The sequence below is a fragment of the Rhinolophus sinicus genome, linkage group LG01, assembly GCF_036562045.2.
Source record: "Rhinolophus sinicus isolate RSC01 linkage group LG01, ASM3656204v1, whole genome shotgun sequence".
Taxonomy (NCBI): domain Eukaryota; kingdom Metazoa; phylum Chordata; class Mammalia; order Chiroptera; family Rhinolophidae; genus Rhinolophus; species Rhinolophus sinicus.
This window is the reverse complement of record NC_133751.1, coordinates 124691111-124718410: the sequence shown is the minus strand read 5'-3', so window position 1 is coordinate 124718410 and position 27300 is coordinate 124691111. Positions and strand designations below refer to the sequence as shown.

The 27300-nt window shown below is 43.7% G+C and overlaps 1 protein-coding gene across 1 annotated transcript in view; it reads left to right on the top strand.

The window, feature by feature from the left end:
• The window catches only part of NCKAP5 (NCK associated protein 5), a 971300-nt gene that overhangs the window by 903027 nt on the left and 40973 nt on the right, over positions 1–27300 (top strand). Inside the window, exons 17-19 of the mRNA XM_074327839.1 lie at positions 6241–6555; positions 9019–9155; positions 11543–11675. Of these exons, the coding sequence (XP_074183940.1) occupies positions 6241–6555; positions 9019–9155; positions 11543–11675 (585 nt within the window). The remainder of the gene's footprint in view (positions 1–6240; positions 6556–9018; positions 9156–11542; positions 11676–27300) is intronic.

Below are 27300 nucleotides of genomic sequence, written 5' to 3'. Positions count from 1 at the left end.
AGTGTTGGAAATAAAATGTTCTCTTCCCAGCAATTTTTAAAGGTAATGTTTCTGTGTAATTGAATAGTATAAAACAAGTTTAGAAGAAGCAAAGACAACCCGGTTAAGAGAACAAATGGTTTTAAAAGACACTCACTATTTTATGTAAATACATCTAGAAAGTTACTGAGTGAGAAATCTCATCTACTCACTACAGATGGCTTCCGGTAACTTGACTCTGTTAGAACTTAGTTCTTATACTACTATGGGTGCTGACGTTAAATGGGATGCCGGCACTCAGCATGGCATCTAGAATCACTGAAGATAAGGACCAGGGTAATGTCATGCTGGCTTTTGCTAGACCTGGGACCATCCAACCCAATGATGCTTTTGAGGGACTGAGGGGGATACTAAAGCAGCATTCCATGGGCTGTCTATCTTGCTTCTTGGTCACTGACCCTTGCTCTAAGGGTTTGGAAGTATTAAGAAACTGGTCTTTAAAAATATTCAGTAATTCTGAATGATCTTCTCCCTCTGGCTATCTGCATTAATAAAGACTGGCAGTATGTGAAAAATAGCTACGCAGAAGAAAAAGAAGTCAGCTGTTTTCTTTGGTTGCTGGAGTCAGAACAAAGAGCAGCAGATTGGGATTTCAAAAGGAAAGGTTCATATTCAATTTAATTTTGGGAAGGACTTTCTAAAGATTAGTTGTTTTTCATCCAACTATTCTTTCGTTACCCTCAGTGAGCATGGACTGGTGACAGAAGAAATCAGGTATTCTATCAACCTATGCTTATTATCAGCTCTCTCAGCTTATAATTACCTACTATAGGATAAGGGCAGTACAGGATTAGGAGTGGACTGATATGGGGATATAAAGGAGATGAGTAAAAATTTGTCTGCCCCTAGGATGCTTCCAGTCTAATAACACTGTTTTTGAGAATTAATGCCAATTTCTGAATAATAACTGTGTACCTATTCGAGGCATCGTGCTATGTTTATTACGTGCTTTCTTCTAGTCCTCAAAGCACCCCTATGATAAAGGTTATATGATCTAATTTTCAGAAGAGGAAACTAATGCCACCTGCCGTGGCACCTGGTATGAGGAGCAGCAGGGGGAATGCTCATTGGCGAGCTGATTAGGGATTTTACATTATGTGCCCTAAGTTCCAGTTGCAAAATCCCAGGTGCAAATGTCCCTCCAAAATTTCTTCTCTGCCCCCCACCCACGCAGAACCTCACCCTTCTTGGCTGCTCATAGTCCGGCTGCTCATCTCCCTCCGAGGCACAATATCCCCCCTCTGTACTGAAGCTCAGATGCCAGACAGTATTCCAAACCCAAGCGCTCTCAACAATTTTCCCAAAATAAAAGGGCCGAGAACTTCCTGTATCAGCGAAGAGACTAAAAAAAAAAAAAAAAAAAAAAAAGAATGGCATCCGTCTCCTTGCCTGCCAGAGATATGCATGGTACTATATGCAAGGTGTGAGTTAAAGGAGATTCTGCATTCGCTCTGTAAGTACGAGGGCCCCTGCCATTCTGCTGCTGGCATGGCCTGAATGGATCCCTGGTGTGCTGAGGTGTTGAGCCCTGAGCTCTCAGGCGGCCGGTGGTCATGGGACAGTCTGTGTTTCCTCAGCGAACCTTATATTGTCTGTGTGTGCCTCAACTTTAAAAGGACTGGGAAGCACTCCTGTAAGTTATCTCATGAAATATCTGGCGCTTGGCGGTGGTAAGTGAGAGAACTCACCTTGAGAGATAGAGAGAAGGCAAATAGGACGAGGAAAAGTAGGTAGCCTCCTACCTAGCCTCTGACTCCTACCGGGGTCAGAGATGTGATTGGTGACCTTGGAAGAATAAAACCTGCTGTTCCACTCAGCGACCCAACCCTCTAACTCATTAGCAAGGTCCTGTTGGCAGCTGTTCTCACAGCCTCAAATGTGAACTTAAACTTGTCAAGATCCAAACTGAGTCAACTCATTCGAGATGCAAGGCTGGCTTGCCCTTTGAACTTTGTTCCTATCACAGCCGTGTAATTATTTTGTGAGTTCTTATAATTCTCTGAGGGAAAAAAAACTGGCTTCAGAAGTACAATATCTAACCCTTTTCCAGCATGCAATATTTTTAAGAACTGCGAAACTTACAGTGCCTTAAAGAAACTACATAACGAAGGTGTCAGCATTTTAAATATAAGCTCCATTTCCAAAGGTTTATGCATTCCGAAGAAATTTGCTTCAGGGTAAAACTTGGCATATAGTGCCCGAGTCCCTGCCTGTCCACACCTCATTTCATAGGTACTTATGAAGGAGGCCTTCAAATTCACTACATTTGGCATCTGTAACTTTTAGAAATAAAAATGGCTTAATAGCAGGTGCTTTCTGAGTTTAATGTCAGTGCACACAATTCTCAGAGAAGTCAGGAATACCAAAAGTGCTGTTTTATAGAATCTGGTATGACATTAATATGAAGGGAAAGAAAAATAACTTAAAGGGACAGACACCAGGAAATGCTGTTCTCTGAAGGGCACCGGATGTAGACGTCCTTCATCATTATCCCTACCCCAGATCCCTCCTCACCCTATTTCCTGCCTTGTATGATAGGCCATGCCAACATACATGGACTTTGCCGTCTAGGGTCTTTCCTCAGAAAATCACTAAAAAGGCAACCAATAATCTCACTTTGCTTTTTGAGTCTCCATTTGAGGGCACTGGATTAAGTGCTCTCTGAGCCGCAAATACTTGGTGGGAAGAGAGTTCTTAGACAAAGCCAGAAAAACATGGCCCGTGGAGGCAATGCCTATCATTGCCCAGAGAGGTGAGATACATGCCAGAAAAACCTTGGCGTGGAAGTCCACAGATGCAATCTGAGAGGGCAGAGGGAAGAGTTCAGCAGGCAATTGTGACTCTCAGGAACCATGTAGATCGGGATGTGTAGTCATCTGCGTAAGGGAAGCAACTGCCTGGATGCAGGGCTTGTTGTCTGCAAACTCCAACCTCAGGATGGGGAGCGTGGGAACCAGCTAGAATTCAGGCACCTGCGCCAATTGCAGAGGAGAAGCTGGGTGCCTTGCCTGGGATCAGTGGCCATTCTGTGTGCCTTCTGCTCACACGGCTACCTCAGTGGCGATTAACTGAGTGGACCCCACTTCCAGATAACCTGTGCTTTGGTGGGGGTGGGATCAGTATAGTTCAGTGGTTAAGTGCATGGTCATTGTATCATTGCAGTCATGCAAGCCTGGATTCAAATCTAAGCTGTTTACGAGGTGTGATCGAAAAATATGGTGAATGTTTAAATTTTAAAAAATAATTATTACAATAACAAACACATTGCCATTAATCTCCCACAAAATCCTCCCCCTCACTTTGAACACACTTGTCCCATCGTTTTTGCCACTTTCTGAAGCAGTTCTGGACGTTCTCATTAATGAGTGGCTTTACTTCATCCTCCATCATGACAACACTCTGTGTCACACATCGCTTCTGGTACGGCAATTTCTGTCAAATAAAAACATTATGGTGTGTCCTCATCCACCTTATTTACTGGATCTGGCACTGTGCGACTTCTGGCTCTTCCCCAAAGTCAAAATGACCATGAAAGGTAAACGTTTTGAATCGATTCAAGACATCGAGGCAGCCACAACAGAGCAACTAAAGACACTCACGAAAGAGGACTTCCAAAACTGCTTCAGAAAGTGGCAAGAATGGTGGGATAAGTGTGTTCGAAGTGAGAGGAAGTATTTTGAGGGGAATTAATGGCAATGTGTCTTTTACTGTAACATATATATATATATATATATATATATATATATATATATTTTTATTTTTTTTTTAATTTAAACATTCACTGTGTTTTTTGATCATACCTCCTATAGCATATGGCCTTGGGCAAGTTACTTAACCTTTTTGAGCAGTGAATCCTCATTTGTAAATAGTGATAATAGCTCTTATCTTTAGGGTTGTAAACAAGATACAAAGAAAGCAGTGACCTCCTAGTAGCAGCCAAACTTGATCTATCTTCACAAAAAGAAGAGAGCCACAACATCCTTCCATGCTGAGCACTCTTTGGTTTAGGAGGCAGTCCTGAGGATGCTGGGAGGAAATTATTATGGCAGGCATCCTGGGCAAGTAGGGACTAACACACCTCAGCTGTTATAGACATGAATCTTTGATTCCCATCCTCAAAGACTGGGTCGGTTCTGATGAAGGTCCTCTTCTGTGTGAGACTGAAATAGTTCAGACATTTAGAGTTTCCCCAAGGACAACATGTGGACATGCTAAATCTTGGGTGTTGTGTAAAATGAAGAAAGGGCACTGGATTCTGAATAGCAAGATCTTTCTTTCTGATCTCTCCTGGCAACACCTCCCCATGTAAACAGCCTTCCAAAAGGCCATTCTGTTACAATTAAGTCTCCTTAATTGAGGAGGAAAGGAATAGAGAAAATAACAAATAACCTGTAAAGCTGGTAGAGAATAAAGCTGACTAGGTGAAGACCCTGAAATGAATGGGGCTAAAACTTAGCCCTTGTGATGCTGGAACGATCTCGGACCACAGCCCTATGGTCCAGGGCTCCTGTATTCCATGACCAGACTCTGGTATCCGAGCATATGAGATGGCTAGATGGCACCGTACCAGAGACAGGCTACCTGCATCTTCCTACTAGATATCACTTTGGAGACTGAAGCCTCTCTTTGGGGGACCTCATTTTCCTAGTGCTTCCAAAACCAAGCAGCAAACCTACTAGCTCCTATAAAAGCCAAATCTGTACTCATTCCCTTAACTGTTATCTTAGTATTAGGAGATTCCCAGAATTCTACTACTCAGAACAAACAGGTTTTCAGGAAGAAGGGGGTGGGTGGGCAAATTCTGAAGTTCAGATAATTGCTGAGCATCAAATGCGATTGTATAAGAAACACACTTAAGGATAAGCTATTTCCCTACCATGTATCTACTGATACCTAATACTCATACAGATATACTAAGCATTTTGTATGAGTCACCATTCATTATTTCATTCTTCCAGCTATGCTAAGTATCATTCTACATTTTAGAGCTTTGATGGTGAACATATATTTATCCTCACAGCAACCCTATAAGGAACCTGGGACCTCAAGAGATTAAGGATCTTGTGCAGGGGTTTACACAATTAGTTATTGGCAGATACCACACTCCAGCCACTGTTCCATAAGGCACCACCGAAGTGCTAGCTGCTGAGCCAATTGTTACAAAGGTTACTCACATTCTATTATATTCCCCATATGATGCTGAGTGGCACCTCTTACCCAGTCCTAAACTTATAAGATGCTGGTATAAACTTTACTGAGGATGTTCCAGTCTAAGATTGTTATATAAATAGGAGATGTTTTGGGGTGACAACCAGATGTTGGAAGCTGTCCCATTGGCTTGGATAAACCACACCACCATTTCAGAAATTAAATATGTAATATTTTTTTCAGATGTTGTATGTTTATCTGTACATCAAATTTTTTGAAGATGAGGATTTAATTAGCAGACTATGTCACACACAAGGTAAAATCATCCTAATTTGTTTTAGGGAATAGTGGGATCCCTGGGAAAAACAAGAAATCCAAAAGGTACTGATGAGCTTTGTGGCTGCATGACGTGAGAGTGAAAGACAGAAAATGGCCCTATAGTCTTCTCAGTAAGACGTCAAATGGCAACTCAGTCAAATGAAACCCACGTGGTAAATGACGTTACCACCAACAACGTAACTTTTGGGATGACCCTTATAGAATTACTTGTCCTCACAGTCAATCTGAGAGGCCACAGCCTTAGTTAACAGCAGAACGAATGATAAATTGTGCAAGGGATACACAATTACCTTTGTTAAGACATTATTTCAATTTGTTATGTGTGCTCATTACTTTTATTTCAGGTAAAAATTTTCACTTAATTGATTGAAGTCATATGATTCCCAATTGAAATAAGGGTGATCAAAAATAAGTTTTGGTCTCTAATGAGTGTTCTTTTTCTATTATAATTCTAGAGAACCATCCAGGGTACATTGTACATGTGACTCTTGCTGCCAGTAACTGCTGGCCTTCTTGCCTTGTATTCCATGAAGGGAATATTTGCTTGTTCAATTAAATGTCTACTTCATGCCACTCACTGGAAATTTGCTGCGCCATTAATGATATTTCTTCCCCCTAGATGTCTCCTCTCCTCCAGCTCAGATCCAGATGCTCATGATCCTTTTATCCTTCTATGTGAGCCATCACTAATCCTCACTATGTTACTTTATCTAGAATCGAACTGCCAGATGAGGACACTGGACAGTGGGATTGGAACCTTCCCACTCCCAGACTCAGGAAATCGCTCAGCAGGACGGTACATATGCCAACCAGACTCCCCAGAGGACACTGAGCCCATCCTGTCTCTCCAGCCAGCCCTTTGTACAGCTCCTTCCATGAAAGCCCAGACCCTTGAACGAGAAGTGCCTTCCTCTGCTGACAGCCAAGGCTCTGCAGACACCGCCATTGTTCATTCCACATCAGACCCCATCATGACTGCCAGGGGGATGCGACCTCTTCAAAGTCGCCTCCCCAAACCAGCCTGCTCAGGTAAAATGCGTATTACCTTCCAAATTAGATTGTTTTCCCGCCAAAGTAATGCACTTGCTGACAAAATGAAAAACAGGCAGCAGAAAAGGTTTCTACCAGGAAGTCAGTGAGTGACCTCTTCCCAATGGAAATGTGAATGCATGAAAATCCTTGTATGTCCTCAACCAAAAAGTGAAAAGACAAGCAGTAAACATTGTCTATTCTTAGTATTATGTTAAGGAGTACACACACATATAAAGGAAACAAGCATGTAAGCACAAGTATATGGATATATAAATTGATTAAGAAAAAAACATACAACACATGCATGGGTTTTTATCTTTCAAAAGTTAACTCTGAGTATAGACCAATTTAGGCTCAAGACATAATTTAACTGAAATGTTGTTTGCCCTCTAACCAGAAATGTATGTCTTCTGACATAACCCTATCCTCTTCAAAAAATTTAGTTTGATAGATCAGCAGTAGATTGTGTATTAACTGCAATAAAATGGAGTGAGCCTTCCCTCTGAGCAATACCATCTTTGGTTGCAGTCAATTGAAACAAGCTTTCATGGTTAAAGATAGGCCCAAGCTAAGGGTCAAAGTTTGTTTTTTTTTACTGTTCCTTCAAGATTAAAAGTATTTATTGCAGCTCAGGATGGCACTACATAAATTTTAACTTGTATGGCTTATGTTGCATTTATGACATAGATAAGCATATAAAATAGAGCTCTAAAGACTTTCATTTATGATTTGATGATGAGAAAGGTGCCACAGTAGAGATTATACTATAGGCTTTGGAGAAATTAGAAGATTTTTAAACATCTTTGAATAAATGTGATTGGGCTATTCCCATGGCTAAATTCTTCCTTCATACAGTAATAACTAACTGCCATGAGTGTGTCATCGCACACTTCTGTTCTTGTCAAGCAAACGCAATGTTTTAAAAAACTGAATGCATATTATTTTTTAAATAAATGCATTGTTAATTAATGACACAGCCTCCAGAGATCCAGGGGTGAAATCTTAGTTATAGATTATGTGCTCTATGCCTGAATAGTCCCATGTGTGACCTCAATTCAGCGGCAGGCTGCCGAGTAGATGCCATGATTAAACACTGTCATTATAACAAATTGAATAGAACCCACAAGCCTTGAATTGCTTCATAAGAAAGGGATAGAGGAAGGAGATTGTTCTGATCGTGCTGCTAATATTCACTGCACCGGTTTTCTAAGGTTTGTGTCTTAATTAAATTGTCATGAAGAGTTGTAAAAAAGTAGTGTATGTTAGAGAGTGAGTCGACACGCTGCAGGATACTTTTCTGTCACCCCTCCTGGCGCTTCCTGTCCACCAAATGAAATTGTCACCGTGCTCCAGAGGCAGGGTCAGCTTTCCAAGGCTTCTGTTTTCTGTGTGACCATTGGTTACTCATTTTAAAAATTAAGGAATGGAGAATTAGCTGAAACAAAAGGGAAGTGGTTTAGAGCAGTCATTTCCTATTTAATGAATGCATTTAAATTAGTTTTTCTCTTGTCTCCATATAAAAAATGGAAGTCAGTGTAAAATCTCAGAGTGTTGATGAAAATACAATTACTTCGCTTCTGTTCACAAGGAAAAATGCTGTTGAGAAGCTATCACAGCAGGCCCTGTTGATAGTCATTGAGGGTGTGGGGTAATAACAGCAATTCTGCTTTCTGGCATGAGAAGGAATACACTTTGCAGGTTAATCTACTATTATGGGTAATGGAGGAACTTCATTTAATCGTTCTCTGCTAATTACATCCTCACTACTCAAAATGTGATCCCTAGGCCAGCACAACTGACATCATCCGGGAACTTGTCAGAAACGCAGAATCTCAGACCTCACCTCAAACCAACTAAATCAGAATCTGCAATTTAACCAAAGCTCAGCTGATGCACATGCAAAGCAAAACTTGAGATGTGCTGCCCTGTAGGATCTTTAAGGGCTTCTGAGCAAAGTTTCCCAAACCACATTATTCAAAATGACCTTTACAGGTATTCTAGGAAAGTAAGCGTTCCCTGCTCACATATGTTCGGGAAAAGCTGCAAATGTAAATCCTCCCTTTGCAGATTATGCAATCTACATTACCACAGTGAAGGCTGTTTGTTATTTGATGACCAAGATTATTTGAGAAATAATCAGTGTTTCCCAAATGGTTTGCCCACTGAACCTTTACTAACATGAAAGCCTACCAACATTTTGTGGAAAAGTGGTCCAAGGACAGTTTGTCTTCTGGTCTCCTCTGTAGATATCCATAATTATGCAGTCATATCCATTAGGACAGACTTGCAGGGGACAGAATGTTGAGAAATGCCGCTATCACACCATATTTGGACTATTATTATTATTATTATTATTATTATTATTATTATTATTTCTGAATATCTCTCCCGTCCACCTCCCTAAACTTGTAGAGAGTTGAAGAAAACTGATTGTGATTTTATATACATTTCCTCATTTAGGAAAAATTAATTTCCAAAAGCGGGATGAAGCAGAGCCAAGGCCTCAGATTTGCTCATCATTTGAATATGCTGAAAATACAATGGCGGGGGAGCTGCTTCCAGACTGGAGGGGTGAAGACCCCACCGGGGAGACCCAGGTAAGGGGGAGACCGATGGAAGGGTGCCCTTCACCTGTTGATCCTGATTGTGAAAAGTGAACTTCTTAAGCACTTTTGCGATCAATGTAAGTCAAATTTGCTGTTGGTTCAGTAACTAAAAACCCAGACCCAAGGCTCACCGTTTTTCCCCCTGAATTATTAAGTAATAGCGTGGGTTCTTGGGTAGAAATCACTGCTTCCATGGATCTGCACCCAGATTCTTGACGTATGGATGCTCTGCCCTGATTAGACATTAAGAAAGGCATTGTCTCTCCCAAGCTGTAACAGCATCATTAAGAATAATTTGATGATATTTTTTTCATTATCTCCTCAGTTACGTTCACCTTTACCTTATTCCTAGGAGACAGACAATTCAGGTATAATTAGACTCCTTTTAGGGGTGAATGAACTGAGGCCTGGAGTGGTCAAACGACCTGCCAGGAACAGTGAGACCTGCATTTCTTCAACCCCTATCATTTGTGCTGTGGGTTCTTCATGTACCCTGAGATGGCACACACGGGCCTCCTGATGTGCGACTAGACGTAGGGAGGAGCTCAAGGGTCAGGGACTGCTTGATCATCCCTCAGGCTGTGTGGTATTCCCTCCTATGCCCCCTCCCGTTTACCAGTTCCAGCGAACTACTTGGACCATGTGCAACCTGTTCACTGTTTCTCAACTTGTCCTGTGTCTGGCCCACTTCAGGGCCTTTTGTGGTACCCAGCAGTGAGAAATGGTGGGAGGAAGGACATGGGAGCTGGTTATCAGAGCATCCCAGTTCTTCCATGACCCTTTCTGCTTCTGCTGCGTGGGCTCTCCCAATCCCGACACTGGGGAGAAAACCCTAAAAGACACTCACAGTTGAATTGGGAAATAGTTCAGAAACAACAGGTGGTGACTGTGGCAGAGGTTCAGGCAATTCCAAGAAAGGGAGAATTCGTCACTGTTGGCCAAGAGGAAGCTGTCGCCTCTACATCTGATGACAGGGCACTCCTCACCCAACATTCACATCCCCCAAAACACACACCTTTCTGGGGTCCCTTTCCTCATCACCTTCCACCAGCTCTGCCCATTGGGAGTCCTGCCATCTTGTAAGACTCACCACTGTGGCTTGGAACTTAGAACTCTGCTTCACTGACTGCCAGGAAGGGACAATTTGAAGCAAGAGTTAGCTTTATATTTCCAGTATCCAGCACAGTGCTTGGTTGCATTCGTGTTTGTTGAGTAGAGGGATGAAAAAATGCATCTCATCATACCCAGAATGTGTTACTGGGGTCCTGCAGGAACTCTAGACATGGGGCTGCCCAGAACCACAGCCAGTACACGTGTCACCCTTCATGGACATCATCCTTGCCAGACTACTGGTACCTCCTGTACTGAGCTCGGTACTTCCAGAACCTAGCACACCGCTTGGCACAAACTAGATATTCCTTAAGCATCTGTTTAAATGGGTAGATGAATGAGTAAATGCATGAACGAGTAAAGGAAATGAGTAACCCCAGATGAAAGAGTTTCCATCCCAAAATGTGTTTTTATAATTTCCAACCAAATGACAGTCTCCCAAATAGACTTATCCCGTACATCTGTGCCTGAACTGCCTGGGATGGAGGGGAAAAATGGGCTCTGACAGGGCAGTCCACAAACATAAAAAACGTAGAATCCAGACACCCTTGATTCTACACACAGGAGGTGCAGACCTAGGTCCAGTATTCTGCTTGTGTGCACAGAGGGCAAAACTGTTCATACAATATTAGCAAGTCCTGAACACAGCATGATCACCATGCCGCTGACATCCTGGGGGGTCAGGCTGTGCCTACGTGAGAGCAAAAGGGGAGACTGAGTCCCGGGACCTGTGAACTGTCAATAGATTTGAGGATTATGTAGGATTAGCAATTGTGTCCTTTCCTAAAGCCTCCTATCCTTTCAGGGGCTGGAAGAAAATTATAAATTAGGCAAACATTTATTCTTTTGTTCCCAAGGTTGATTTTTTTCATACCCTCTGGTACTTGAAAGCCAATGATGAGATCAGTTAAATAAATAAGCCATTAGGCTTAGAACAGCAACTCTAATAGGCACTAGAGAAAAATAAGACCCTATAAAGAAGTGTACGAAATGCAGAGCAGGTAATGTGGAATCTGTCCTATGGCGGGGACAGCGGCAGAGAGTGGTCAATGGCTTCATTAGCGCAGGCCTGTGTCTGCAGCTCTGGTAATTGAGCAGACTGCTCCAGCCCCGCAGACAGACGGGCCGAGCCGAGCTGCTCGTGGGGGTGGGGTGGTGGGCATGCGCACAGCAGCAGCCACATGTGAACTGCTTCACACCCTCACAGGATTTTCTGCCCCAGCTTGATTTGTGTGAATAATCTTAACAGTCTCATGTTACTCGTTTAGGACAAGGTACCCAGAATGTGTTCGTACGCTGTCAGCGGTGGCAGCGATAGTGACAGTGACCCGGACTATGGAAATAATGGTTTTGGAGCTGGAAGGGGCAAGTTAGCGAAAGCAATGAAGAGCGCCACCCCAGGTAACGCCCCGCGAGCACGCGGGACATTCAGAGCTCCTCCCTCTCCGAAGCACTGTGACACCGTTCGCTGTGCTCTGCCTCCACCTCGCCCCCCACCCCACCCCACCCCTTAGCTCCATGTCTCTCCTGAGATCTGATTTTCTGGCACGTACAGAAGATTGTCCGTGCACATTGATTTGTTTTCTGGTATAATCTTCATGACACAGCAGGGCCGTCTGTAAGGATTTCATTTCCAAATCTGGCATCTCCCAAAAAGCCTCCAACTGAGTTATCTCAGTAATGAAGCAATAATGATAAAGATACGTTTGGTCTTAATTACACACTCTGGCAAGTTAAATCATCCAGTGAGCCCTGGGTAGAATTTCCAGGGTCTCTGCTCATATCATGCTGTGTAGCCCTGGACCTATCAGCCATGCCGTTATGGACAGGTCTGTTTATGAGGCTGGAACTCCCTCACGCTGTATCTGTTTGAATCAGAATTGGCAGTAGAGTAGAAAAACCATCATCCGGAAGCATTTAAAAACATGTATATTCAGATGGCATTTCCTTACAGACACAAGAGGACCGATACACCCCTAACACAAAATGTGATCTGAGGTCTGCCTCTCTTCTAATCAATTCTGGATTGTCAGAAGTATTTTAATGATGCAACGGAGAATCATTCTTTTCGTACTAATCCATCTATTTTTTTCTCAAATGCTAATTTAGCAATTATATAATGAAACCATGACTTTCTTTTTTAAAACAAGACTGATATGTTGCTCTAGGGAAAAACATAACCTAGCCACCATGTGTGTTTCCAGTATTCCAAGAGTCTTGGCATCTGTGACACGTGGGGGTGAGAATGGCTCGTACGAATGGCCTTTAACCAGAGTCTCCACTCTGCTCCTTGCTTTCTGTCATCAAGAAGTAGGGCCAGTGGTTGAATCCTGCCAAGGCTTACCGAGAAGTGGAAAATACCCCTGGCATTTTGTTTAGGTTGTTGTCCCTGTGAGTTCTCTGTGGTTTATCAGTCCCTCTGGTTGTGACAGATAAAGGGGGACGGGTGTTCATCATCATGGGACTTGCCCAGTGAAGATCCTTCGGGCCAGGTCAGCTCCTAGTCCACCTAGCCCAGCTCCAAGCTTACCTTGAACCTATCGTGGGTCCACAGCGAATAACCTCACCTCCCTGACCCTCAACTGTTCCATCCAAGAATGATTTCCAGGGCCCCTTCCAGCTCTAAAACACCATTCATTTATTGAACAAATATTGATTGAAAGCCTCCTCTAGGCCAGCTTTCCAACAGTGAGTAAATGCGCAAAGATCCCTGCCATACAGAAAACAATCTATGTACTAAACTAGTAAATGTATCTAGTTGGTTGAAAGGAGATGAATGCTATGGAAAAGAAAAGTACAGCAGGATACAGTCTGGGAGAGTAGCAGTGCTGGGAGTGGTGGTGGGAGGGGGAGAGGTTAAAACTTAAATAGAGCATTCCAAACAGCCTCTCTAAGAAGGTAATGTTTGAGTAGAGAGCTGGAGGAGGAGAGGGAGTGCGCCAGGCAGATATCTGGGGGAAGAGCACTTTCGGCAGAGGAAACAGCCAGTACAGAAGCCGTGAGAAGGAGCAGCGGGGAGCCAGCGTGGCTGAGGCAGAGAGAGTGAGCTGGAAGCCTGGGAGATGCAGTCAGACAGGCGAGGGGCCAGAGCTGGGAAGGCCTTGCTCGCCGCCCTTCTGAGGACTTTGCTTCTTCTCTGGGAGACATCCAGGAGAGCCTTTGGGCAACTTGGAGCAGAGATGTTTTCAGAGGAACACTCTGGCTGCTGTGTTGTGAAACCTGAAGAAGCATGATCAACGAAGAGGCTATTACATCATCCAGGCAAGGGATGGGAGTGGCTGGGCCCCGGGCAGTGGCAGTAAGGGAGTGAGCAGCACTGACTAAGGGAACCTCCTTGGAGGTGACAATGTTCTTACCACACTGTCCAGCACCATGTGGCCCGTGAGCACTTGAAATGCAGCTCGTGTGAGTAAGGAAGTGAATTTTTCAATATAATTTGTGCTGTAATTGTCCTAAGAGTTCTCACTTGAGCCATCCCTTTTTTCTCTATTTATTTTATTTTTTTTAATTTTTATGAACTCACATTTAAGTGTGAATAGCCACACGTGGCTTCTACAACACGGAGGGTGAGAATGGACTGATTCCTAATCAGTACAAAAGTGAGAGAAAAGGCAGAGTCAAGGATAACTCCAAAGTTTGGGTCCTGGAAGGGACGGCATCCGCTGTCTGGGATGCAGACGGCTGAAGTTGGAGCTTGCGGAGGCAGATTGGGCGTTAATTTTGGACCCGCTACATTTGAAATGTTCATTAAGCAAGTGGAGGTGTCGAGTAGACCGTGGGCTGTGTGGGTCTGGACTTCAGCAGATCAGGTCTGGTCGAGATGTAAATTTGAGGCTCAGGGAGTAGATGGTGTTTAAGGCCCTGGTTCCAGATGGGAGCAAGAGGGGAAGGAGTGCTGACAGAGGGCACATATCCGTATGGTCCCCCCAAATGTAGTGGTCAGGAGAAAAAGAAGAACCAGCAAAGGAGACGGAGCAGGAGCAAGCAATCAGAGAGGAGACCAGGGAGTGTTGTGTCTCAGAAGCCAAGTGGAAATGATGTCGGGAGGGGATTCATGATTCCAAATGTGGTTGTTACTAAAACGAGGGACACGGTCCTTATATTCAGTGGTCCTGACTTTTCCTCTGGCGGTGGGGCTCCAGTGGGGAGTAGATGGAAAGGAGTGAGAGGGGAGGAGGGATGGTCTAAGGGCAATTTGAAAACGTCTTGAAAAAGGAAACAAGATTAAGACAAACTGTCTGACTCTGAATGAGGGAGTATCTGAGCATGAGAGAACTTACTATAGGGTTCAAGTTTTAACATTATTTAGATGAGTTGTGCAAAACCATAAGGACTAAACTTTACGTGATGGCTGTGGATCCTGGGGAGCAGTGAACTTGCTCAGCTGGCTCCTTTTTCTTTTCGTTTCCCTATCCTTCTGCAAAACGAAGTGAGCCTCAGCATGAATTATTTTATTCTCGACTCACTTTGCTCATCATATTCCCTCCAACCGGAGCCAATCCCTATTTGAAAGGAGTGGGCTTCTTTCATTCTATTGCTTTAGCGTCTGGATGAAAAGTGCTTCTTGAGGTCTGGGCACAGTAACCCTAGAAACCGCACAACCAATAAGCAGCTCCTTTCCTCTGCCTTTGAATGTGGACTTGTTACCAGAGCTGTGTCATGTGCACACAACGCACCCCGAATGAGCCAAGTGCAGCTCAGCACTGGCTGATGACGGTGCTGCCAGGAAGGGTGTATGCAGACAGCTGGTGTGACTGTGGGTTCCTGCCAGCTTCCAACAGATCCTAGGAAGAGGCATGTAGGGTGGATGTAGCACATTACTGTTTTGGATGTTGGCAAGGTTGATCTGAAAAGAAAATAGAAATAATTAAGAGAAAAACACTAAAAGGAATGCATGCCTTGGGTGTGCAGCAGAGATTTTCTTCCCTTCAAATCAGTTTCACACCTGCTCTCATCACGTGTGCCTATGGACATGAGATTGCACCCCCCTTCCCTCTTTAAGTAACAAGGTTTTATAATAGAGGTCCCAACCTACGCAGTGGAATTGCCCATAGATCTTGAAGACTTATTGGATGCTCTCCAAGATAGTTGTCCTTTCTCAAACATGTGTTCTCCCTCTGGTTCCCTGAAATTTCCCTCAGATAGAGGTGGGTGCTTGACAGTGGCAATCTGTCCTCCGTGGCTTCTAGGAGATGCATGCTCAGGGACCTCACCTTCTCACCCTGTGCCTTCCCCGCCACCCCCTCCCATTGGCTGCTCAGTCATTAGCCACTCATCCTGCCTCACAGCGTGCCTGCAGGGCCCTCCCTTTAAAACAGAGTGCGCTGTGACCCCACGTTCCCTGCTTTCTCATGCCCACTTGCTTCTCTGAATCACAGCAAACGTGGCAAAAGAAACCTGCTTTCCAAAACCCTGCCTCCGGGCTCATAAAACACTAACGTAGATATACATCTTTTATTTCAAGGTTGGTTTCTGTAGCTTGACTTTGAAATATGTATTAAACATCCAGGTTGTTAGCACAGAGTCAGCAGCGGGAGCAGGATTTAGGAGCTGGGTCAGTGGCCCAGCAGGTGAGGTAGGGGACAGAAATAATTCTGTGGCTTTGTTTCCACAGAGCTACCCACTCTAATTTGCTAAGCTGGGCATAACAAATATTTCCGCCCCTTTCCTGCAGACAGGGCCTCAGAGAAGACATGAGCAAGGAACAGAAGTGGAAAGGTGGTGGGAAGAAAGGGAGAGTGAAAGAAAGAGAGAGAGAGAGAGAGAGAGAGAGAGAGAGAGAGAGAGAGAACCAGGGCCAGAATGTAGAACGAGGGCAGACCCAGTAGAATTGCAGCAATGAAGCTCAAATCTCTAGCTGGAGGGAAGGGGAGGCGTGTCACCCCCAGCTGACCCTGCTGGACCTCGTTGGTAAAAAGTAACATAACCTCTCGCCAGGGCTTCTCCCCCAAGCTTGATTCCTCCGCCAGGCTGCCCACCACCATCACCGACCCGGCCAGGTACCTTGAGTGCAAAAATCCACATTGAAACCTCTCTTTTTCTCCCTAGAAATCTTTGTCTCTCAGGCTCTGTCTTAATTGATGGTCTTGCCATGCTTTTAGGAATAATCAGCCCTCCAGCTCTTTGTATTCATGGGTTTCGCATCCACGGATTCAACCAAACATAGATCGAAAACACCATTTTCGATGCGTGGTTGGGAATCCATGGATGTGAAGGCCAACTCTATGCATTGTTCTGTGCAATTTTTATATAAGGGATGGAAGCATTTGTGGATTTAGGTATCTGTGTGGGGTCCTAAAACAAATCGCCAGTGGATACTGAGGGATAACTGTACAAATGATGAAGCTAGGAGTTTTCCTTGACTGTTCCTTCACCTTCTGGGTGTCCCCACGTCCTGCTGGCTTCTGTCCCAGGGACTTCTCAAATCTGTCCCTCTCTAACTCTTCCACCACAGTGCCTTCATCTGGTCTACACAGCCCCACTGCCTCTTTTTCCCCTTCCTCTAGTAAACCCACTGCCAGTCCCATCCCATCATGTTCCAAATCCCATCATGTTCCTTTGCTTAAGCCTCTTTAAGGACTCGCCATTACCCACAGACAAAATCTAATCTCCTCCTCTTTCAAGCTTTACAAAGCCCACCTTGTCTTGCCTTTCTGACTTCATCTTTTTCCATTTCCTGTCTTAAACTATTAAAATGCTCACTCTGTTCTGAACACACAATGCTGTTAGGAGCTCCCGTGCCTTTATTTTTGTGGTCTCACTTCCGGGAATGGCTTTCAGACCAAGACCCTTCTTCTCTAACCTTCATGTAACTACTGCTTAGTCTTTAAGTTTCATTTCAGACTTTACCTCCTCCAGGAAGTTCTCCCAGATGCTCCTTCATCAGCCATGCCTAAGTTACTCTTTCTTGTCTGTTCTCCTGTATACACAACATTTATTTCTCTCACTTGCTGTCGGGCGGGAGACCCTGCTCGCTGCGCCATTTGTTGTGCGCGGAGGCCTTCTCGCTGCGCCATCTTTCAGGCGGGGCAGCCTGCGGGGTCTCTGCTCCCGCTCCCCACACAAGAACGCAGGATATGGTGAGGCCGAAAAGGAACACCCACGGAGCCATAGGTAGGGGAGTCATACCACTATGGTCTCACTGGAGGCTGGGCCCACCGGACGCCGACCTGCTGTCCGCTTTTCCGCCAACCGACCGACCTACGACTCTCCTCCACTCTCTCAACTCTGTTCCTCTCTCTCGGCTCTCCTCTTCCGCTCTCCTCGGCTCTCCTCTTCTGCTCTCCTCGGCTCTCCTCTTCCGCTCTCCTCGGCTCTGCTCAGCTCTGCTCGGCTCCTCGGCAATCCTCGGCAATCCTTTGTAGCCGCAGCAGTTATACCAGCAGCCAATCGGCCAACTGGCCACAGCCGACGGCCAATCAGCCACAGCCGACAGCCATTCACCACCCGAGCCAGCACCCTTCCACGTGGAGCCGAGAGCCTGTAAACTACTTTCTGGGGCTCTGTCCCCACACTTGCCACTTGAGATTATACTTATTTCTTTGCATGTTCACCTCTCTCATTAGTGCCAAGATTGTGTCTCATTCATATTCTGCACTTAGCACAGGACCTAGCACATCAGAGGTGTTTATTTAATAAATGTTAAACAAATCATACATGTTGAATAAAAATACATCTAACTCATAGGACTGGGAAAGGCCTTGGTTAGCAACTTGTGTCCACATTCATCATCCGTTTGGGCCTTTATTTGTCCACAGAAAGGGAGACCCAGTGCAGCTACCTACAGAGAGAAACTGAATAAGCACATTTCTCCTCTGAAAGCTATGCTAGAGAAAGCAGTGAGTCCATTTTTCTAATTCTTCACAGGGACATACTAGAATTTCAGCTTACTCTTCAATGACGATTCTTCATGTTGGAGGCGTATCAGAATCCTGTTTTGTTTCTTGTAAATGGCCCCATGCTCCCTGGCTTGATTTTCATAATTTCTGCCCCAATTTGGGAATTATTGTCACAGAGTCACTCTTATTGATGAAAATGCATCATACCCACGAACTCTAAAAGAGACAAAGGTTCAGAACCTTTGCTCTTCTGGTATTTGATCTTTGAAAATGTCCAAGTTGAACTGGTTAGTTGATAAAAAAGATTGTCAAAAAGAATAAAAACAAAGAGGAGAGTTGATCTCTAAACTAGTTCATGTTGGTTTATTCATCTCTTACTCTGTGTCCAGGCCAGTAGAGGACAGTGGGGTTTGGGTGCAGGTTAGTGATGTAGCCCTGTTCGTAGATGCTTCTAATCAGACACACAGACTTGAAGCACCATCTTGAAAGAGGAGATAGTCTAGGACCCTAAACAGTTGCATTTACTGCCTAAGGCCCAACTGTTGGCTCTTCGGAGTAAGGAACCAGAATTCCTAATTCTTTTTAGTGTTCATAAATTTATTTCTGCAAATTAAAACCCACAGATCAGAGCTGCCTTTCGAGAGCAGCCCCGCCCTGGTCAAGCCCCATACACTTAAAATGCAACAATCGTGTCAAATATGCAAAGCTTTGCAACCAGCCACCTGACGATGCTCATGTAATCAAGCCCCAATTTCCTGAATAACAAGTACATTTTCTTTATTTGAATGTGATTACATTCAACAAATTACAAAGAGCTGGGCAGTTGAGTTAAAAACAATTGGTTTTGCACTAATTAGAAAAACACAAGGAAAGGATGACTGTGGAACAATATTAAAAGGGACGCTGAAGGATAACGGCTCCAGATCCTGATTAATTCCTCAGCTTGAACATTTAGAGATTCACAACAAATTATGCAGAGGTGATGAATTTTAAAAACACTGCTTGCCTTCTCAAGGCCAAGGACCTTGGCTATTAATAGAGCAATCAGATTTTGCTATATTATAGAGAATTCACAGAAAGTTGCACCTATTTTAAAGCATTCATCTGGCTCATGACTTAAAGATGACCAATCTCTATAATACGCAAAAACAGCATTGGGTTAAACTAACTCCAAATTGATTATAATCCCGTCTGGTTCCCCCAGAGAAACGTATTGTTTAAAATGGACACTACAGGTAAGAGTTATCTTTAGTCCTTCCTGGAACTCCTCTCTTATTAGGTCATTTTAAGGATTAGCTTTATTTTTGACAAGCCCATCACAACTTGAGGTGAATGGACACGTGCAATAAAGCACAAGGGACTCGTCTTTTAGCATTAAACTTTCCTGGATGACAAATGGAAAGTACTGACCGTGACAAGCTGGCTGATCTGAGACCCTTCCCAGAACCGGGATCTCACATTTCTCTCCATCACCAATTTACCGACCATCAGAAAACCCACAGCCCTTTCAGCTGTTCAGATTGGATCTGCGCTATGCTGAGGTTTGGGGGTTTCAGTGGGGTGAAGTGCCATGCATAATTATAAAATAAAACAAACAAACCTTACTAGCTTCTGAAATCATGTGGTCAAAAGCTAACCATCAGAAAGAACCCACTGTGCCCTCAGACAGGCTTGAAAAGGGAGGCTGTGATGTGACCTGCATTTAATTATTTCAGCTGCATATTGTGAGGCCTTCAAGAAAGCAAATGTCATGACAGACAGTATGAGTTTACCCTCCTGTCGAAAGAGCAGTGTGCCGTGGCAAGGCCGTCGCTCAATTAAATTGGACTGTGGGAGGCAGAGAGAGGGAGGCCAAGTCTGAGGACCCTGGTGAGACACTTTGGAGGAAAGAGAGACCCCCAGGAGTTTGTTCCTGTTTATGGACGTTCTCTCCCCCCATTATCTCAGCACCTCCAAGGCTACCCAAGTCAAGTTCAAATGTGTTGGAACCCAAAACATTTAAATGGGAGCTTGTAAAATAGCATTTTGAAGTGAAAAACAAGTCTCTGGTTGTTATGGAATATGGAGGGGGAGTCAATGACGCCTAATGCTGTGCAAATAAGCAATCTGTGGCTGCCAGGGCTGAGCAAAGGCGAGGCAAGAGATCTAAAACGAAATAAATGAGCAACGAATTAGATGACGTTTCGTTTGTGAACATGTGTGCATCCCTCATGCAGGGGCAGCAGAACCAAGTGTGACATGGCAGGCCTCCAGGCAGCCCCACGAACCTGTTGGAGGGACCCTTTTTTATAGAGGTCGTCTATAGTCCAAGTAACACCTCGAATGCTCACAGTGAAGCATCCTGCCCAGTGGCTCTCAAACGGGATGACTGTGCCCCCCAGGGCACAACTTAGATTTGGGGGGAACTGCTACTCGTGTAGAAAGCCCAGAGATGCTGCTAAACATCCTATAAGGCACAAGGCAGCCCCCAATAACAAAGCATCGTCCTGCTCAAAGTGTCAGCAGTGTCACCAAGAAGCCAAGAGAAGAGTCACCTTGAGGCATCAGAAATGTTCTTTGGGAGTGACAAACTGTCACATATCTGTGACAAACTGTGACAGCAGCCAAATCTCTCTGCCTGCCCAGCAGGCACCCTAGGCCCGGCCCAGCCACCTAATTGGGTGGTTAATAAGATGCACTCCATCCTCCAAGGAGCTTTGAACGGGAGTTCACACTGCTGCCTGGGCCTTTCCCATTTGGCTGGTGACCCTGTTCCAGGTGCCTTTGTCAGACTAAGGGAGGTGCCGACTATCTGAAGGAGTAACACAGAGCATGGATTATGTAAAGCTGCTACACATTGTCTCTTACTACCGTGTTTCCCCGAAAATAAGACCGGGTCTTATATTAATTTGCTCCAAAAGACGCAGTAGGGCTTATGTTCAGGGGATGTCATCCTGAGAAATCATGCTAGGGCTTATTTTCTGGTAGGTCTTATTTTCGGGGAAACACGATAGTATTTCACTTCTGTCTCTCGTAGAGAACAGGCAGAAATCCTTTACCGATTTGAAAGTAATCCAAGAATCCTCACGTTGCTCTAGTGAAGTAGGCAAATTGCAATTAGATTTTTTAAATGAAGAAAAAAACATAGTCAACAGGTATTTGGGTTTCCTTGGAGACCTTGGAGTTTAGAGAGTGACGTTTGGAAAGACCCTGGCTGGAATTCTTCCCACTGAATGGGTAACACTAGGAGGGTTAACATCAACCTCAGGGATAAAAATCCTGGTTCAATAGTAGGTCTCTGTGGAAGAAAGATACTAAGTGGGGAAAATAAAGGGCTCAGGATTCAGGAAAAATCGTTCCAGAAATAATTACAGAGATTGCAGTGTGCCAACCTTTGAGGTAGGGGGGTAAAGGAGCCCAATATGTTCTAATTATTTCGAGTGCTTTGTTCTCAGACCTCGAGGGTAAAGACAGAGACCATTTCTAACATTCTCCCATTCCAACTGCCCCTCCTCAACCAGCCCAGAACCTACAAACAGATACATGCTCTACAACCAATCAGATGTGCTCAGAACAAGAAACAGTGTTTCTTCCTAAGCAGCAACGAGGAGTTTTGCCAAGAAAAATGTCAAGCATTATACAGTGAATCACATAACTGGCTGCTCTCTGTGTACCTCTTGGAACCTAGAGACCAAAAGCCATGGCCATTTGGCTGGATGTGTTGGGCATGCCTATAATTGGGAGTTAAGACACTTGGGTTCTAGCCCTGACTCAGCGAACAGACCTTGTAATCCTGGATGAATAACGTTAAATCTTCCGAGCCTTGGTTCCAGCTGCCACATTATGCCCACCTTGCCTCCTCTCATGGTGTAGTTCAGATATGACAGTAGATGTGACAAGGCTTCCAACCTGCAGAGTGCTAAGTAAATATGAGTAGTATTATGTTAAATGGGTGAGAAAAAGTAAAGGTGCCCAGAATTCATGGTTGAGAATATCAGAGAGTGGAGCATGGAGACGCTGCAAACTGTGGGCCGAAATAAAGTAAAGCTAAAGCCTCAGAAAGGTAAACTGTCCTCATAAACTAGCCAGGGTTATACAATTTCATTAAAGGAAATACCATATTATCTTTATCTGTCGTTAAAATTCAGTTGAACTGAAAAAGAACTGATTTAAACTTCCCTGAAATAAGCCTAGCAGCGTTCTCTTTCCTTATTACTTATTTTCACTGTAAGTAGAAATATCCCAGGCTATCACTCAGCAACATTATGTTCAGATTCAATTACATGGGAACCAGAAATACAGTGGGGCAGGTCAGTTCGGAGAAAGTTCCATTTTTTAATTAGGCCAGGAATTTTATCGTAAATGACTAAATCAGCCCACTCTTTAAGGAGACAGCATCCTTTCCATGATATTGGCCAAGCTAGCTCTTGATCTTGGGCAGGCAGAGAAGGGTCCCCCCCAGTCAGCTTGCTTATCTGTTTATGAACCCCCAGAAACATCATGAAGAGTGTTTTCTTCCACCGTCATCTTTTGCACTTTGGTACTTTTGTAAAACCTCCCTCCCCTTTTACCTTGATTTGTTTAGCCCATCCTTTGCAATGATACTGTGTTTCCCTGAAAATAAGACCTAGCCAGACAATCAGCTCTAATGCATCTTTTGGAGCAAAAGTTAATATAAGACCCGGTATTGTGTTATATTATTATATTATATTATATTGCATTATATTATTATATAAGACCCAGTCTTATTTTACTATAAGACTGGGTCTTATATAATAATATAATAAGACTGGGTCTTATATTAATTTTTACTCCAAAAGACACATTAGAGCTGATTGTCAGGCTAGGTCTTATTTTCGGGGACACACGGTATGTCACTCTGACCCTTTTCATCTTGGTGTGTACCCTCCCCTGGAAACCTCTAGGTACCTTCCTGAGTTTGATTCAGATGCCAAGGCAAGGCTACGGGATCAATATTTTTAGGGAAGAACCAAAGCTATGTCAACATTGTTCATTGCACCGTGATGCCCGTGAAATCTTTGAGATGTGCAGGACTGAAATACCCACTTGAAGTAAGCAATTGTCTTCTTGGGCCATAACTTACTTAGTGATCTTGAGCAAGTATGTCCCGTCCCCTTTCAGCCTGTGTCGGTGGAGCTAGATATTTTCCAGATCGCTTCACCCCTCCCACTCCCCAGCCACCCCACCAGCCTGATGCTGTCACTGTGCACAAATGCTACAGTGACTGGGATCTCAAGCTGCATGCTCAGTATCCAGCAGGCTCTGCTGTTCGGAGAGGTTCGGAGACGTATCCTTTTATTCCAATTTGATTTTATTGTTTTGATCACAGGAGCCTCCCTCCTATTTCTGTGCCCCTAGCCCCATATAGCTTAACCATTTTGATTGGTTTCTTGTTCATGCTTCCAGTCTTTCTTTGTGCACACCAAACAAATGCAAATAAATGTTTTATATACAAAAGGAAGCATACTATATACACTGTTCTTCATCTTGTTTTGTTTTCTCCCACTTAATATATCCTGGATATCATTCCATGTCAATGCATAAGTCTTCCTGGTTCTTTTTCACAGCTACATTGTGTGGCTGTGCCATTATTAATTTAACTAGTCCTCTGTGGAATAGAGCCTCAGAATTGGACTGTTTAGTCGGAGAGTGAATATATTTTCAGAAGAGCTCATACCTGCAGTGTTTGAGATGTCTGGTCCTCCAAAGCCTCACCAACAAATTTAAGGTCAAGCTTTGGTATTCTGCCAATCCACATAGGAGAAATGATTTTCCAGTGTGGTTTGAATTTGATTTCTCTTATTAAGAATGAGGTTGTTTAAATCTATTTAAATGTCATTTGTATTTATATCTCTGAATCATCTACTAGTGACATTTACCCAATTTTTTTATTGGGTTGTTAGTCTTTTTATCTCAATTTCTAAGAGCGTTCTAAAATCTAGAGAGATTATTCCTTTGTTTTTTAAACAAACTGTAAATATTTTTCCCAGTTTTTTATTTGCTTTTGATGTCACTTATGTTTTTTGCAGTGTAGAAGATTGTATTTTCATATGGTCAAACTCATCAATCTTTTGTTTTACAACAAGCTTTTCCCTAAAGTTATAATAAGAACTTATAAAAATAAAGCCCGAAAAAAAGCCTACCTCATGCTTCTTCAAGTACCTATGCAGTTTGAATTTTTGTCCTCACATATGGATTCAACTTTTTATTTAATTTGACTATCCAGGTGTCCCAAGTCAGTTTTATTTTAAAGAGATCATTTAGCAAAGGGAAGATCAATCCATTTTTTTTGCTTGTTGGTTTGTTTGATTGATTATTTTTATGACCAGCTGTGAAGGAGACAATTTGGTTAAACTGGGTAAAAAGAAAACATCCCAGTTTCTTCCATTGCAGTGGTTTGAGCTCTATCTCCACATCCTGGAGTTTGCTGTCATTCATTTCACCATCAGGCCTAATTAATGAAAATGATCGTAAGACCCATGTCCAGGTATAGGAATGGCCTTTGTTTCCAAGGGCTGTCTGGGTGATTCATGGAGTGTGCTGCCCTCTTACTGACTGATTTTTGAGAACTTGTATTACAGGCAAAGAAAGAAAGTTAAGTATGCAAGAGAAGTATCTAAAGCCATTTAGACAGAGTGAAGGTTCTCCTTTGGCCATGATGTGAGTAGGCTCAGTCAGTACTTGTTGGAGACTCACCATGAAGCATCACTTAATTAAGTGCTGTGGGAAGCGGAGAGGAAGCATAAGACACGGTCCTGCCCACCAGAGTTTACAGTCTCCTTGTAGAGAGAAGGAGTTAGAAATTTTAAAAGCACCTAACACTACTAGCAGCAAAAAATAAGTCCTCAGATGAATGGTACAGAGACCCCCACCACTACCATGCCTGCTGTCCCCTCTCATAACTCCTTCTCTATGACTTTATATCATGGACAAAAGAAGACCCATTTTCCCATTTCAAATGGAGTAGATCATTTCAAAGTCAGAACTCTAGAGATAGGCTTATGTCCCTCCTCTGTGATTCCATGGTAACTTAGTCTTACCATGTCCACCATATTGCTATTTTCCATGTCTGCCTTCCCTCCTTGTTTTTTAATGGCAGAAGTTTTGACCTCTTACACTGAATCTCTAGCACATATCAAGGGCTTGCTGAACATGTATCGAAGGGCTAGGTGAACAAAAGTTCTATGACTCAGACAGTGCTGACAGGGTTCCCAGCAAAAAGGGATGAAGCAGTCAGGATGTTTTCCTGGAGGGGCTCCTGGGTGAGCCTTGAAGAATCATGTTTGATGGGCATAAAAGGGGAAGAGAATGTCTCCTAGGGACAAGTGAGTAAACTGGGGGCTGAAGAGAGGATCAGAAGAAGGTGGTGACTTGCAGTGACTGCCAGCCTTCTCCCACGGGCAGTTAGCAGAACCGAAGGTCGTTATGGTTTTCTGAGAGTAATTTATAATACAAAGGTGGTGCCAACTGGCAGTGGTTATGACCTATGTGTGCCAGGAGTTTGAGAGGTGAGCAGAGGACCAGCAGAGAACACAGATGATGAACAGGCTTAGAATTGCAGTCACTGTTCCCAGCATGTGCCTTTAAACTTGAATCTGTCCTATGGCCTTTTTGAAAAACAACAACCAAAAAACTTGCCTCTCTCTCTTTGTGCTGCTTCTCCCCATTTCTAACAACTTGAAGCTTTTGTGTTGGAAGAGAACTTAGCAGGTATTTTGTCTACCTTCCCTCTCACTGAAATGTCAGCTCCATGAGCTCCTCTTTGTTCGGTGCTGTCTCAGAATTCCTGGCATTCAATAAAGATTTTTTAGATGAATGCATGCATGAATGAATGAATGAATGAATGCCCCTGTCCTATCTTATTCAGCCTGTGCTTGAACTCCCCCATTGGTAGGATTAGGGAGTTCACCATGTTACAAATAAGGTTATTCCATGGGAAAGAATTCTAATTGTTAAAACCTTTTTTTCAGTTTTTTTAGTTTTTATTTTTATTACTTTCAGCTGTACAAAACAACATACTGATTAGACATTTATACCCCTCACAAAGTGTGCTAAAACTGTTTTTTAATTATTATGAACAATATTTAATGATTTATTTAACCAAAGAGACTAAAAGATTTCAAAGGCAAATACTGACGGTTGTCTCTTGCTATTGAGAAGATTCAGTTTTCTTAAGTAATCAGACTTGATTAAGACGATATAAAACACAGAAAACTATTTTGATAAAACATAGAATTTTGCTTTCTTGGCAGATTAATCAAGAAGAAAACCTTTAGCAGATGAAAGAAAATTAAGTTTTGGTTTTACATACGTACACCATTGTCGTGCGGGGTGGCCTGCGGGGTCTCTGGTCCCGCTCCCCACATAAGAACGCAGGACATGGTGAGGCCAAAAAGGAACACCCACAGAGCCATAGGTAGGGGAGTCATACCACTGTAGTCTCACTGGAGGCTGGCTTCACATGACGTGCGACATGCTATCCACTTTTCTGCCAACCAACCGACTCCCCTTCCCCAGTGCAGCCGCGCGGCAGTCATATCAGTGGCCAATTGGCTAACCGGCTACAGCTGATGGTCAACTAGCCACAGCCAATGGCCATCTACTACCTGAGCCAGCTCCCCTCTATGTGAGACAGAGAGCCTGGAAACTGCCCTCCAGGGCTTCGTTCCCACAACCATTGATAGTAAAGGTTAATTTGAAAAACCCTTATAATAACTATTCAATTTTTAGCTAGCTTAATTACATAAGGTAAAATTCTCTTTTTCTCTTCTTCTTTTTGTATACATTTAGTTTGCCCTTCATAACCAGACATTCTAGTTTAGGCAAAAACTGATTCTCATGTCCCTTAACAAAAATGCATCTTCATTTCTCGTACCTTTTTGTAACTAAAAACATCCTAATTCCCTTGTTGACTGAAGGCTAGAGCCTTGGCTCTGGGTAGAACCATCTGCCGATTCACCTGGCTCCAGGCAGAATCCTCTAAGCAGCTCAGTTGGCTCCAGGTAGAATAGTCTCCCAGCTCAATCTGACCTGCCCTGTAAAGGAAGACCATTTAGACTGGGAGCTGAACTCAGAGAGAGAAGATGAAAACGAGAGGGACTTCCCAACAGCCTGAGCGAAACAGCGAGAAAGACAGAGAACGCAAAATGGGGTTTGCAGGTGTTTCTCTTGGTCTCTCTGCCGTCAGA